The sequence below is a fragment of the Centruroides sculpturatus genome, unplaced genomic scaffold (assembly GCF_000671375.1).
Source record: "Centruroides sculpturatus isolate CEXI.00-Female unplaced genomic scaffold, Cexi_2.0 scaffold830, whole genome shotgun sequence".
NCBI lineage: Eukaryota > Metazoa > Arthropoda > Arachnida > Scorpiones > Buthidae > Centruroides > Centruroides sculpturatus.
The window spans coordinates 129,668-143,116 of NW_019385303.1; the positions used below are offsets into that span (position 1 = coordinate 129,668).

Here is a 13,449-nt window from a genome sequence, read left to right on the forward strand (position 1 = left end):
CGAGATTTATGAAAAATTAATGAAAATGCAACAAAACAGAATACAGAATTAGGCAACCAATTTGAATTTCTAATAAAATTTATTTATAAAAAATAAACAAAATAAAAAATAAATTAAATTATTATTTAATAATCTGTAATTATTATTATAAAGAAATATTTAAGAAAAAAAAAATAAAGAAAGAATTTCGTACGCACATTTATAACAAACCTTCATGCATAGGCCATGTGTATTGTTAAGCTTTAACAGTAATGCAGATGCTTAGAGTTTTGTAAGAGAGAGAAACAAAATATTCATCTGGAGAAAGAGAGAAAGAATAAAAGAAAGAAAAAAAGTGCATTACAGCAAAGGAGCAGACATTCTAATGATATCGAAACAAGTTCCTTTTAGAAAAGGATGTTTTTGTCACTTGTTATTTGTCAGTAATGACTGTAATACCTTATCGTTGAAAAAAATTTTTTAGTGATTTTCGTCAACAAAAGAAAAATATTACGGGGTAGAATATCAAATCTACAAGGAATAATTAATAAAATTTTCTTTCAAACTCTCCATCTTCTTATTCTTCTTCTTCTTCTTCTTCTCCTCCTCCTCCTCCTTCTCCATCCTCTTCCCAATTTCATAAAATGCACAGACTTATTCTTTTCTCTCTTATAAAATATAAAAATAAAAATAAAATAAAATAAAAAAAAAAACTTTAGAAATAATGAGGCTATTTTCAACCATTCTTTGGCAACTGTCTAATTTTTAACTTTTGTTTTCAGTTATTTAGATAGCTAATTAAAATCTTTTTTTTCCCTTCCTCTTCTTCCCCTTTCTAAATATTATTATTATTATTATTTATTTATTATTATTTTATTTAATTTTTACATTTTAATTTTGTTTACTTTCGTTGTACACATTTATTTATTTATTATTATTTTTTTAATCTTCATTAAAATTATTTAAATTACTCGAGCTTTTGTAAATTTTTAATTTAACTTAATTTTTAATTATTTTATTGTTTAATTACTTAATAATTACTTAATTTCGTTTAGTATCGAAGGCGTATTTATATTTTGATATGTATTATATTTAAATATAAAAAATATTTGTGGGTTTATCTCGATGGTTTGAATGTTCACTTTATAAGTTAATTTATGATTATTTAAGTAATTTACTACAAAATTTAATTTGTAAATTTAGTTTATTATGATTTTTTATTGGATAATTGATGCTATTTTGTAATAAATATGATATTAATGAGGGTAATACATCATTTAATGCCGTGGAAGCTCGTTTTTCCGACTCGACTATTCCGTTTTCTAACGCGAGGAATTTAATAATTTTAATTATTTTTTATTTAATTATTAATTAGAATAATAATTTAACATGTAAATTAATTATTTTATAAGTTATTTTGGTAATTTTTTGTCATAAAACATAGAAAATCATCAGGAAAAATGCAACATTTCTTCCTGCCATCAGTCTAAAGCTAATTTTTGGTAATGTTAATTTAGTAATTTATTACTATATTTAGACAATTAATTCTTAATTTTAAATATATTTAAATCATAAATAAGTGTTTATAATTAATTAAATAAATTTGAAATTATTGACTAGTTATACGACTTAAAATTTGTGAAATTGCTTCGTATATAACGCGATAAGTTTAGAATAACCTGGTTAGACGGGCTTAATAATAATAAAAATATATTTATTAGTTTATTTATTAATCATACTTTTAATTATATTCCTCATTTAATAATATTCTTAGTTAATATTTTACATACATTTGATTATAAATAGGATATTTAGAGGTTGTTTGAGATTAGATCGTAAATGTGTTTAATATTCTAAACACAGTTTAGATTAGTATATATTATAAATAACAATTAAAATCAAATTATATAAATGAAATAAGTCTTATACATTAGAAATTTAAAAGTTTTAATCATAAATTTTGCATTAAATCTTACAAAAATCGCTTGATTTAAGAGCTTCACAGAGCTCTCGTTATATCTTTACATAAAAATTTAAGCAGATTTTTACATTAAAAGCAATGAAAATTTTTAATTGCGAATTTTAAAATTTCCTATAATCAGAGTTAAATCATTTCTAAATATAATTAAATGAAAATTAAACATAATTAATTATAATTGCGCATACAATGCGGTTCATTTCAACACATAACATAATTAACTTCATTTTATAAAAATTATACAATAGACAGTAAATTTAACGTTCTCTCAAGGCAAAATTATTTAAATAATTTGTTAAAAGCACGTAATCACTAAAAATCATTCATTATAATTAAGTTTTAACTAAATATATAATAAATAGAACTAAATTTATCATGTATAATAATAAATTGGATAAGAATAATCGCATAAGTATACGTTGGATACATAAAATAAAATCGTAAATTTGATTGATAAAATTGATAAAAATGGACCATTAAACATAAGAAAAAATAGATAAGTTGAATATAAGATTATTATTTTAGTAAGATTTATATAAAAATAATAATAAAAAAATCGATGATTTTTCATTGCATAAGATTCGACATTTATTTAACGTATCGACAAACGATTGTTTCGAAGAAATCCAAATCTTTGCCTTTCAGATAGGATACTTATGGAAAGTTATCGTTTGAATATGGAATAAATCTTGTTGGCATAAGATTTTTCAAGCTTAAGTGCTTCAGCTTAAAAATGGAATAATCTGCTTTCTAGATACGATTTGACTTCTTTCTTAAGGTTTTTTAAAAATAAAATCAAGTCAAATCGCTTATATACATCGAGATTTTTGAATTAAATAAGATTTTTTAAAGATATTTAAATACGTAAATAAAACTAAAACTTATTTAACTAACAATATACGTATATAAAATACGTATACAGGCCTATAAACCTATCAAAAAACGCAAAAAAACTCAATAAAAACTTTAAAAAGAGCTTCCTTATTTTATTGATAAGTTCAAGAAAGTATCTTTTTACGTAAATAAACCTTAGAAAATCGTGTTATTGAGCTATTTTCTAAAGAAACTTCTATAAATTTGCATCTTTATACAATTTTCTTAAGCATAAATATACACAGTACTTTATGTATTTAATGTATGTGTTTCTCGTATAATTGTATACAAAAATTGAAGCTTATTAAAAGAATTTTAATTAAATAAAAGAGAAAACAAGAAGATGATGTATAGTTTGTCGGTATCTTAAATTGAAGCAGCAATGCAAGCTTGGTTTGCTTGCATTGGATAGTTGGAAACAGGATCTCCGCCTATTCTTGACGTCATTTACTAGTGATGATGGCCGAAATAAATTTATCTTACTTTATCCTTGCACTTTAACACTATTAAATTTTGTTATTTTAATCTTACATTTTGGATTTCTCACGAGAATTCAGTAGAAAACGAATTGCTTTATGATATGGAACGTAGACTTTGCTTCATTATCATGTTGATTGATTATTTTATCTGTAAAAATTTGCTCTATATTTCAATTTATATTTTGATATGTATTATATTTAAATATAAAAAATATTTGTGGGTTTATCTCGATGGTTTGAATGTTCACTTTATAAGTTAATTTATGATTATTTAAGTAATTTACTACAAAATTTAATTTGTAAATTTAGTTTATTATGATTTTTTATTGGATAATTGATGCTATTTTGTAATAAATATGATATTAATGAGGGTAATACATCATTTAATGCCGTGGAAGCTCGTTTTTCCGACTCGACTATTCCGTTTTCTAACGCGAGGAATTTAATAATTTTAATTATTTTTTATTTAATTATTAGTTATAATTAAGTAAGAATAAATTTAGGAATGTAGTTTGTCATTTAAATTAAATTTTATTACTTAAAATAATTAGTTTTTAACATGTTTTCGTAGTTGTTAGCTGTGTTAAGCGCATTCTATAACTATTTATGTAATCTGTGGAAGTTCTTCAAGAAAAATAAATGTATAAAATACATCACTAGAGACGTAGATGTTCCTTAAATATTCTTGTTTCTAGTCATGTACAGTACTTTGTAAGTTCCTATATATATTAGCATCTTGTATCTCACATATCCTTGAATTTTGTTTTTATAATTCCTTGAATCATGTAATATAAATATTAAACTATTTAATCTGATAATGTGCCTTATGCAGGCTTTTATATAATGTATTTTGTTACTTCTACTGCACCTCATTCGCCTTTAAATCATATAACATAACTTGTAAGCCTTTATAATATCCTTATAAGCTGTTATATCTTTTAATGTAACTTATAATTCTTAAATTTTGTTGTATATTTTGAAGCTTCTGATTCATATAATAAATACTCTGCAACTCCTTTGACGACTTCTTTATCTGATGCATGTTGTAACGTTTGTTGGAAGCTCTTGAATCTTATAATGAATCTTATAATGTATTCTATATATTCTTGAATCTCAAAAGCATTACAAGAAAGCCTAGAGTCTTGTATATTTTATATTTAAAATATTTTGTAAGCAGTTCTCTCTTGTGATGGAGCATGCAATTTTTACAACTTGTACCTCAGTAAACCTTGAATATTTTACCTTATAAAGCATAAGATATCACAATTTATAAGTGCAGAAATCTTATACATTATCTTTTTAAAAATTTAGTAAAATATTATATTTTTTAAAGCTTATAAAGTAATATTTCTCGCATTCTCTTACTCAACAAGATGATAAAGATTACGTGGATGACTGCGGTTTCAATTAATTATAAACAGTAAAAATTAGAATAAAATTAAAAATTTAGATTAAAAGCAATAAAAATATAAAAAATACAACACAAAATAAGATATAAAAATAATTTAAATGTAATAAATAAATTTTATTACGTAATAAACATCGTACTCCACGCTTAAAACTTGTCTCGGAAGTTTCAGCTTTATTAACAAGAATAAAATAAAATAAGACACAAGAAACAATTTATAAAAAAAATAATTTAAAAATAAAAAACACACATTTATTTATTTATTTATATTTTATACATTTTACACGCAACGAGATTTATGAAAAATTAATGAAAATGCAACAAAACAGAATACAGAATTAGGCAACCAATTTGAATTTCTAATAAAATTTATTTATAAAAAATAAACAAAATAAAAAATAAATTAAATTATTATTTAATAATCTGTAATTATTATTATAAAGAAATATTTAAGAAAAAAAAAATAAAGAAAGAATTTCGTACGCACATTTATAACAAACCTTCATGCATAGGCCATGTGTATTGTTAAGCTTTAACAGTAATGCAGATGCTTAGAGTTTTGTAAGAGAGAGAAACAAAATATTCATCTGGAGAAAGAGAGAAAGAATAAAAGAAAGAAAAAAAGTGCATTACAGCAAAGGAGCAGACATTCTAATGATATCGAAACAAGTTCCTTTTAGAAAAGGATGTTTTTGTCACTTGTTATTTGTCAGTAATGACTGTAATACCTTATCGTTGAAAAAAATTTTTTAGTGATTTTCGTCAACAAAAGAAAAATATTACGGGGTAGAATATCAAATCTACAAGGAATAATTAATAAAATTTTCTTTCAAACTCTCCATCTTCTTATTCTTCTTCTTCTTCTTCTTCTCCTCCTCCTCCTCAACACTTCGAGAAAGAAAAATGAGTATAAACATCTAAAGTTTGGAAAACTGAAGGGAGATATGCAATTCAGTGATATCCAGAATCCGTCTGTAGTGAAAACTATTATAGTTTAGACGATTGAAAAAATGCTGATAAATTTCAGATATTAAAAAGATGTGGTTAAGACGTCTAATGTTGTAAATAATATAGTTAACAATAAATAGAGAGCATCATAAAGAAGTATAAGAAATGAAGTAAAAATTGGGATAAACAAGATTTAAATTTCGGATGCTGTAAAGGATACGGATGGTGTAAAGTGATAAATTTATTTTAGATGCTGAAAATGACACTGATATTGTAAAAGGATTCTGTAAAAGATGCTGCTAATATACAATAATGATTAAGATTTCTGTTTCTGTAAAGGATACTGATGAAGTAGTGATAATTTAGATTTAAGGCGCTGTAAANGACAATAATAAGATATTTATAAATATTATATACTTTTAATTAAATTAATTATTTTAATTTTGATTATCAAATTTTATTCAGAATTGATAGGTAAAGTATCATCCATTAAAATATTATTAAAGTAAGCATTAAATATAATAAAAATAAAAGTAGATCTAAATTAAATTTAATAAAATTATTATTTAAATCAATTTTGTGTGCAAAATACATTAAATATCATTAAATAGAAGCTTTAATAAAGTAAAACATATATTTAAAAACTGCTTAAGTTGTAACTAACGATGCAATATTAAGAAGAATAAAATACATTTTTTCCTCATTTAATATAAATAAAAAATTAAATAAGTGTTTTAGAATAAAATTATTTTATTATAATTAAATATTTGTATGTTGTTTAATTATATTATTGCTTAAAATGTATATAAAATCTACAATAATTCGTTTAAATGACATCTTGCAACATGGTGGCTTCATAAATAAATTGCAAAAACTTCTTACATTCTTCAATAAAAATGACAGAAAATAAAAAAGAAATAAATGAAATTTTATTTTAAAAAATATATTAAGGATTTTAAACATTAACTATTATCAATTATAAATGGAATTATGATAAATTTAGGATAATTTTTAAAAAAGTTGATACAGCATAAAGACCTTTATTAGTAGCTGTAAAATAACATTAATATAATTTAAATTATAATAAAAATTCAATTATAAAATTAAAATATAAATAATAAATTACTTTAAGAATTTAACAGTGAAATAATTTCGTTAAATTATTCAAATATATTAGCATAAGATAAAATTATTTTTACGTAAAAAATAATCTTAAATGTATCATAATTTACATAAATTTTAGATTAATTTGTCAAAAAATTTTATTAAAATTTACAAATTTAATACACTTTTCCTTAATTTTCTGTTGGATTTATCCTATTTTTTCTGTAAATAAACAGCAATAAATTTATTGTAAAGAAAGTAAATTAAATTAAATTATTATTACTTATTTAAATAAAGAATTTCACGAAAGAAATTCTGTATAAAATGCATTTTTATTCGTAAATATTTTCGTTAGTAACTAACAGCTAAAGGGGAGAGTCTGGAGTGAGATTGTGATGACTACAAAAATCTATAGTGTAGACCGCAACTAGCCTAAAGGGCAATAACCAGAGCAGCTCATCTCTATACTTTTGCTAGTTTTATAGCCATTTTACTATTTTAAAACTAAAATAATGTTTAAAAAAAGACAAAAAAAGTGTATTAATTGTCTTGGTTTTCTAATCTAATAATTACATTAAAAAGTGTATAAATTATTTAATTAATTTTATAATAAAATAAATTGTTAGAAGTAATTTTTTTAAATGTAAAAATCTTTTTCTAAATGATAATTTGAGCTTTATAAACAGACTAAACTTATAATAGTACTATTTTCTAGTAATGTATTCAAAATTTTACATTATTTAAAAGATAAATGTTTTATAATTAATAACATTTATTTTAAAAATCTTAAAAATATATATATATTTTTTAAATTAGCTTAAACCATTATTTATTGTGATGGTGTTGAGATTAAAAATAAGTTATCTTAAAATGGAAAATATTTTTGCTAAAAATAATATTTAAATGTCAAATTAGTAAGAAATTTAACTTAATATATTAAAATTATAAAAATTAAGAGTGTACTTTTATAAAGATTATCCTAAATCATTAAGGATAAGAAGGATGAGTTCGTTCAAGGATAAGAAAATATTCTTTTAAAAATGAATTTTCTGATACTATTCATATAAAAATTAATGTTTATTTTATGTTTAAAATGTAAATTTTATAATTTAAAATCAAGTTATTTAATATTATAACCGTATAAAATATTGAGGACCAAGCAAAATACAGCATCATCAACCAGAAATATAGCTTATCAACTAATCGATCATAAGATATTAAATTAAAGCATAATTTAAAGAAAATTTACTTAAAAATACATTTAAAACTTAATTATTTATCAAATTAAGCTTTTAAATTTCGAACAGAGCTTAAAAATATATATATATATTTATGTATAACATAAACACAAAACTTAAGTGGTCGGCCGCGATCTACTTGTTGATAAACTAATACATATCTACAAATTTGTGCAATATAAACTATTATATTATAAAATTTTTAAAATTATTAATTAATAGATATAGTTTAATAATTAATTATATAATTTTTAAGATTGTTATAAGTATTATAGAACAAAATTACACGTTTTTTTAACGTCTAGGTAACCTTTTTTTTAATTTCATTTTTTTAAAAATTTAATTCTGATATTTACAGTTTAATTAACATTTTAAAATCACCTCAGATTTATTTAGGCCCTTTAATGAGAAACTCATTTAATAGGTATCCTCATTAAAGAGCTTAAATAAATTTGTAATGAAAGCTTATCTTTAACAATATCCTGTCGTTTATTAACATGTGAATGAAATTTTCTTTTACTTTAAGTGTATTATTAAACAATTTAATTTAGTTTAAAATTAAGAAATTATATACTAAAATTATAATTATATATATAGGAATAATATATAGGAAATATATAATTATATATATAGGAATAATAATTATAATTTTCAAATATCTGCGATAGATAATCTATTGCAGGATCTATTGATTTGTTGATGGTGGATTCATACAGTATCCCATTATTCTATCGGATAATTACTAATTTCCTTAAATAATTAATTATTTTTAAGGTAATATAATTCAAAAATCATCAGATTTTATTGTAAAATATCAAAAATGCGCTTACAATTCCGTTTAAAGCTGATATCAGGGATTAAAAGTTGATATCAGGATTAAGTTTTTAGATTCTGTTCACGAAGAAAGTTTTTCCTTTATATAAATTAATGGGTTTTTTAATCAAAATTCGTCAAAATTCTTGAAAAAATTAAGTGATTAAACTTATAAATTACTTCTGTAAGGTGTAAGATTGTAAAGTATGTATATATAAACTTTTATAAAATCGTCTGGAGAGAGAGAGAGAGCAGTTATTATTGACTTTAAATTTGCAACTTTAAGAATTTCAAACAACCTCAATAGACTTGATATCTTGAATCTTCTTGGACAGAATAAGATTTATATTTCCTTCTTCAATAGCTTTTTTCAATATAAATGTGGCTTTTGAAAATTGACAAACAGATTCTGTTGAGTTGGAAGCACTTTAAAGAATTGAAACATCCTCTTCTGCATCCCTCTTCTGAATCAAAATTCTGCTCTTCCTCCTCTAAATCCTTTAAAATTTAACGTTACTCCATCTTGAAAATTTGCTTAAATATTAATTTTTTTAAAAAAATAAATAATATATATATATATTTAAAAAATTAATATATATATAATTATTTTTATTATCCAAGCATTTCTCGAAGTCAGTTTGAAAACATTTAATTCTATAGTGATGGATCTATTGGATCTATTATTAATTCTAATTAAATTTCCTCTACGTTGTAAACTCTTGTTAAAATAAGGCCAATGAACTGTGTTTCACATAATAATAAAGGTTATAAGCATTACAAATCGGCCATTTTAAAGAGAAATCAATTAAATTACTATGCTTGACGATGCAAGTTTGTAGAAATTCCTGATTAATATCTCAGCAATTTGTAAACAGTTAGTTTAAGTTTAAACTGTTATTTGACCCTTTGATAAGAATTAAATTCAGCCTACATGTTCAACTAAATTCAGCCCACATATGCTGTATATTCTGCTTAGAAATGGTTTAAATTCTGTTTAAAAATGCATAATTTAGAAAATTATATAATAATGTATGAAAATATAGTCAATTTAGGATTTTTATAGCTTATTTTTTAGCCTTATTTAAGATAAAAACGATAAAATATCGAGTTATATATCAATACTGTATATATAAAAAGTATATATGGAGTTTATTTACTTAAATGTCTTCATTATCTTAAGTATAAATGTATTCATTAAGTAAAATTAATTAAAGTTTTAATAATTTCAGCCCCACATTAATTAGCACACAAATTAAAATTGCTATATATTTTTACTTAAAGAGCTAAAAATTCAAGTCATAAATCATCATGAAAACTTTCCAATCAGTAAGTCGCGAGCGCCAGAAGGAATCAAAGGATATTCCATTTAAAATCGTAACAACGTACTGTACATGCCAAACACAGCTTAAAAATGATAAAAAAAGAGGCAAAAACACTAATTTAATCCATAAATTAAGCGCGCAATTCTCTATTATACAAAGTTATAAATTAAAAAAAAAAAATTGCATCCGAAGTGATAAGACGGAGCAGGACATCGATGCTTGATAAAAAGTAATGAATTATCGATTTGTTAAAAAAATATGATAGAATTTCATTAAAATACTTCCTTGGTGACGTCCACAGACTTGTTACAGAACAACTTAAATTGAGTACTAGGCATTACACATGACATAATGAGGCAGTGTTAGTCAGAAAGCAGAGTGTAGAAAAAAAAAACAGGACAGGAGAGATAAGCAGATCATCCCGTAACATTACTCACATCAAAAGAATCGATAATTTGTAGTATCTACAAGCTTCTATAGTTTCAATAGATGTACAACAAGCTTTATACATAGGCATACCCAAGCTAGAATTTTGTACATTCCTAACAAAGACTTAAGTTTACAGTACCTAGCAACCCAACCATGTAACTATCTAATGATGGGTCAATGATGCGAGAACGAGAAGCAAATTGCATGGTCCATTTTCGTCTTCATTTACGGTTAGTAAAACTCTAATCTCCTGAGTAACCGATGGTATCGCCTTTCATCCGATCTTTATTAGGCTTATTTCACTGGGGGTGATTACCTGTTGTTAGCATGGAGATGGCAATAAACTTTTGTGTATTGTGATACTTTGAAAATAATCTAGTGAAATAATTGCAGGTATAATGTCAAAATAAATAAGTATAGATGGAATTTTTAAATATTAAAATGAAATTTATTAAGTAACTATTTTATATATTCATTTACTTGCAATTTTACTTCTCTAATCAAGAGATTTCGGGATGTTTTGGAGGATTTTTTCCCTTCCTGTTTTATTTAATTTTGAATTATAAAAATTTATAAATATTTATAATTTAAATAAAATAAATGTTTAGGATACACGATACATAACGAAATAAGCACAGAATGCACTAATTAAAGTGTGAATGAATGCATTCGTTTGTTCACGCGTTTGCTTGTAATATGCAGTGGAAGATTGAACAGGAAGCAAAACAAACAACTGTTCGGGGCCCTAAGCTGAGAGGAGCACTATAAGGAACCCTATTTTATATACAAGCTGAGGAAGGACCCGTCAGGAAACTTCCCTTTATTATTATTATTATTATTTTAATTAATTTTGCAGAAATTGTCTTCTGATGATGATGTTGAGCAGTTTGTGGCTGAGAAGAGTAAGAATAAGTTGTAAAATAAATGATAAACTATGTAATAAACTGTATATTAATGATAAATGAATTAAATTTTTCCCTCTTCTGAGTTTCTTCTTTTACCTGCAAGGGAGCCCCGAAAAATTTAAATTGCTTGGGGCCCCTTCGAAGATAAACCTGCACTGATATGCCTCATTTACAGTTAATAACAAATATTAAATGTAATAAATAAGTTTAATTAATATAAATTAAATTTTATATNTCAAAATTTATCGATATTAAACAGAATAATACAGATATAGACATACGCGTTTGTAAAGTAGTCTTTTCAACATAACTACTTACACAGTGAAGGAAAAGCAGATTTACAGGGGAAAAATATAGATACGAAGATTTTTTTTATAAAACTTACCTGCGGCGGATAATAGCAATGGATTAGCATCTAAAGGTTTGCTTAGGAAGTGATGCGGAGGAGATTGACAAAGATAGGCAGCAACTGGAGATGTTGTGGATCCTAGTCCATACAGCTGATACGGTGCAAACGTTGTCAAGTGTGATCGAGGCAACGTCGTCGATACGCAAGGTCGAACACCGTCTACGGGTTGGTGAGATTTGGGTGTCAAGATGTCTTCTATCATGAAGGAAGATCTCCTTGTCGCTAGTTTTTCTCGATAACTGTCCATGCTACTCACTGTACAATCCATATATAAAATTTTACACATTAACTGTCACGAATTTATTCGATGAAACATTGAATACACTTGTAAATATTGTATAAACGGTTATATGGAAAACACGTGATTAAGGGAGAAAAACTTTACTTCATCGCAATTTGTATGACGAATTGTGATTAAAGATTGATGAGTTATATATAACAGAAAACTAGACACTCGCAAGTGGTGACAGATTAATGATGTGAGGCGTTACCTTCATTCCACTCCATATCCATCCTATGAACAATGGGGGATGCTCTATCGATCATTGAATTGTAGCTGTTAGGCTCTTACGAACATCTCTGATTGGATTACAAGGATACCAAATGGCAATTTCCGCTCCGCCCACTGCGTTACGTCATCGACTTATGTACCAATAGAGAATAAAAGGGTGGTACTAATAGAAATCACTCCGACATTTGTCAGTGAATAGGTTCCCTATTGAAATAGATAGGAGAATGTCAAATCTGAAAGTTTTCCTTTCATAATAATAACTTTGTATGGAAAAATCTCTCTTCCCCATGGAAATATTCTTGGTTTCTTTATGAAAAATATCAATTTCCTTATTATGTATACCGCAACATAATTTCAGGATAATTCTTTTGTAAATCCTGTAAACATGAGGATAATATTTCTAGGACTTATAAGACAATATATTTCTCTATAAATTTTATTTAAAAAAAAATATATAAAAAATACAGGAACAATATATATATGTATTTACTTATATATGCATCAAGATTTATAAGAAAAATCAAAATATATCTTTTATTATTTATACTATTTAATTTAAAAAAAAGAAATAAAAAGCATAAAGGATACAGCTTATAAAACCGTAATTTATATTTAAAATAACTAAATGATTAAATTTCATTTTAAAAGAGATAAATCTTATTTATATTAAAGATGATCCACAAAAGTCTTGATGCGAATGCTCTAGAATAAATTACTTCATAAATTATAGAAATAATTAAAATTTGTCTTTTAATATATTTTAATTTCTCGGGTTAAAATATAGAAGATGCAACTTATAAAACTATATTTAATTTTATAAAGGGTTATTTAATAATATATTTATATTAAAAAACAAACCAACTCTTATAAAATTTATATTACAGAAGAAATTTTAATATATTTTCTTAAAACTTTTATTTATTTAAGTAAAAATTCTTATTTATAAATATAGAAAACAGAAAGATTTAATGCTATTTTAATAAGAGTTAATGGTCTTTAATTTTAAAATAATGACGATAATAAGATATTTATAAATATTATATACATACACGT

The 13,449-nt window shown here is 24.0% G+C and overlaps 1 protein-coding gene across 1 annotated transcript in view; it reads right to left on the reverse strand.

The window, feature by feature from the left end:
- LOC111637392 overlaps positions 1-12,132 on the reverse strand; it is an 18,844-nt gene extending 6,712 nt beyond the window's left edge. The window contains exon 1 of the mRNA XM_023382864.1: positions 11,862-12,132. Within this exon, the coding sequence (XP_023238632.1) occupies positions 11,862-12,132 (271 nt within the window). The remainder of the gene's footprint in view (positions 1-11,861) is intronic.
- Positions 12,133-13,449: the final 1,317 nt, after the last annotated feature.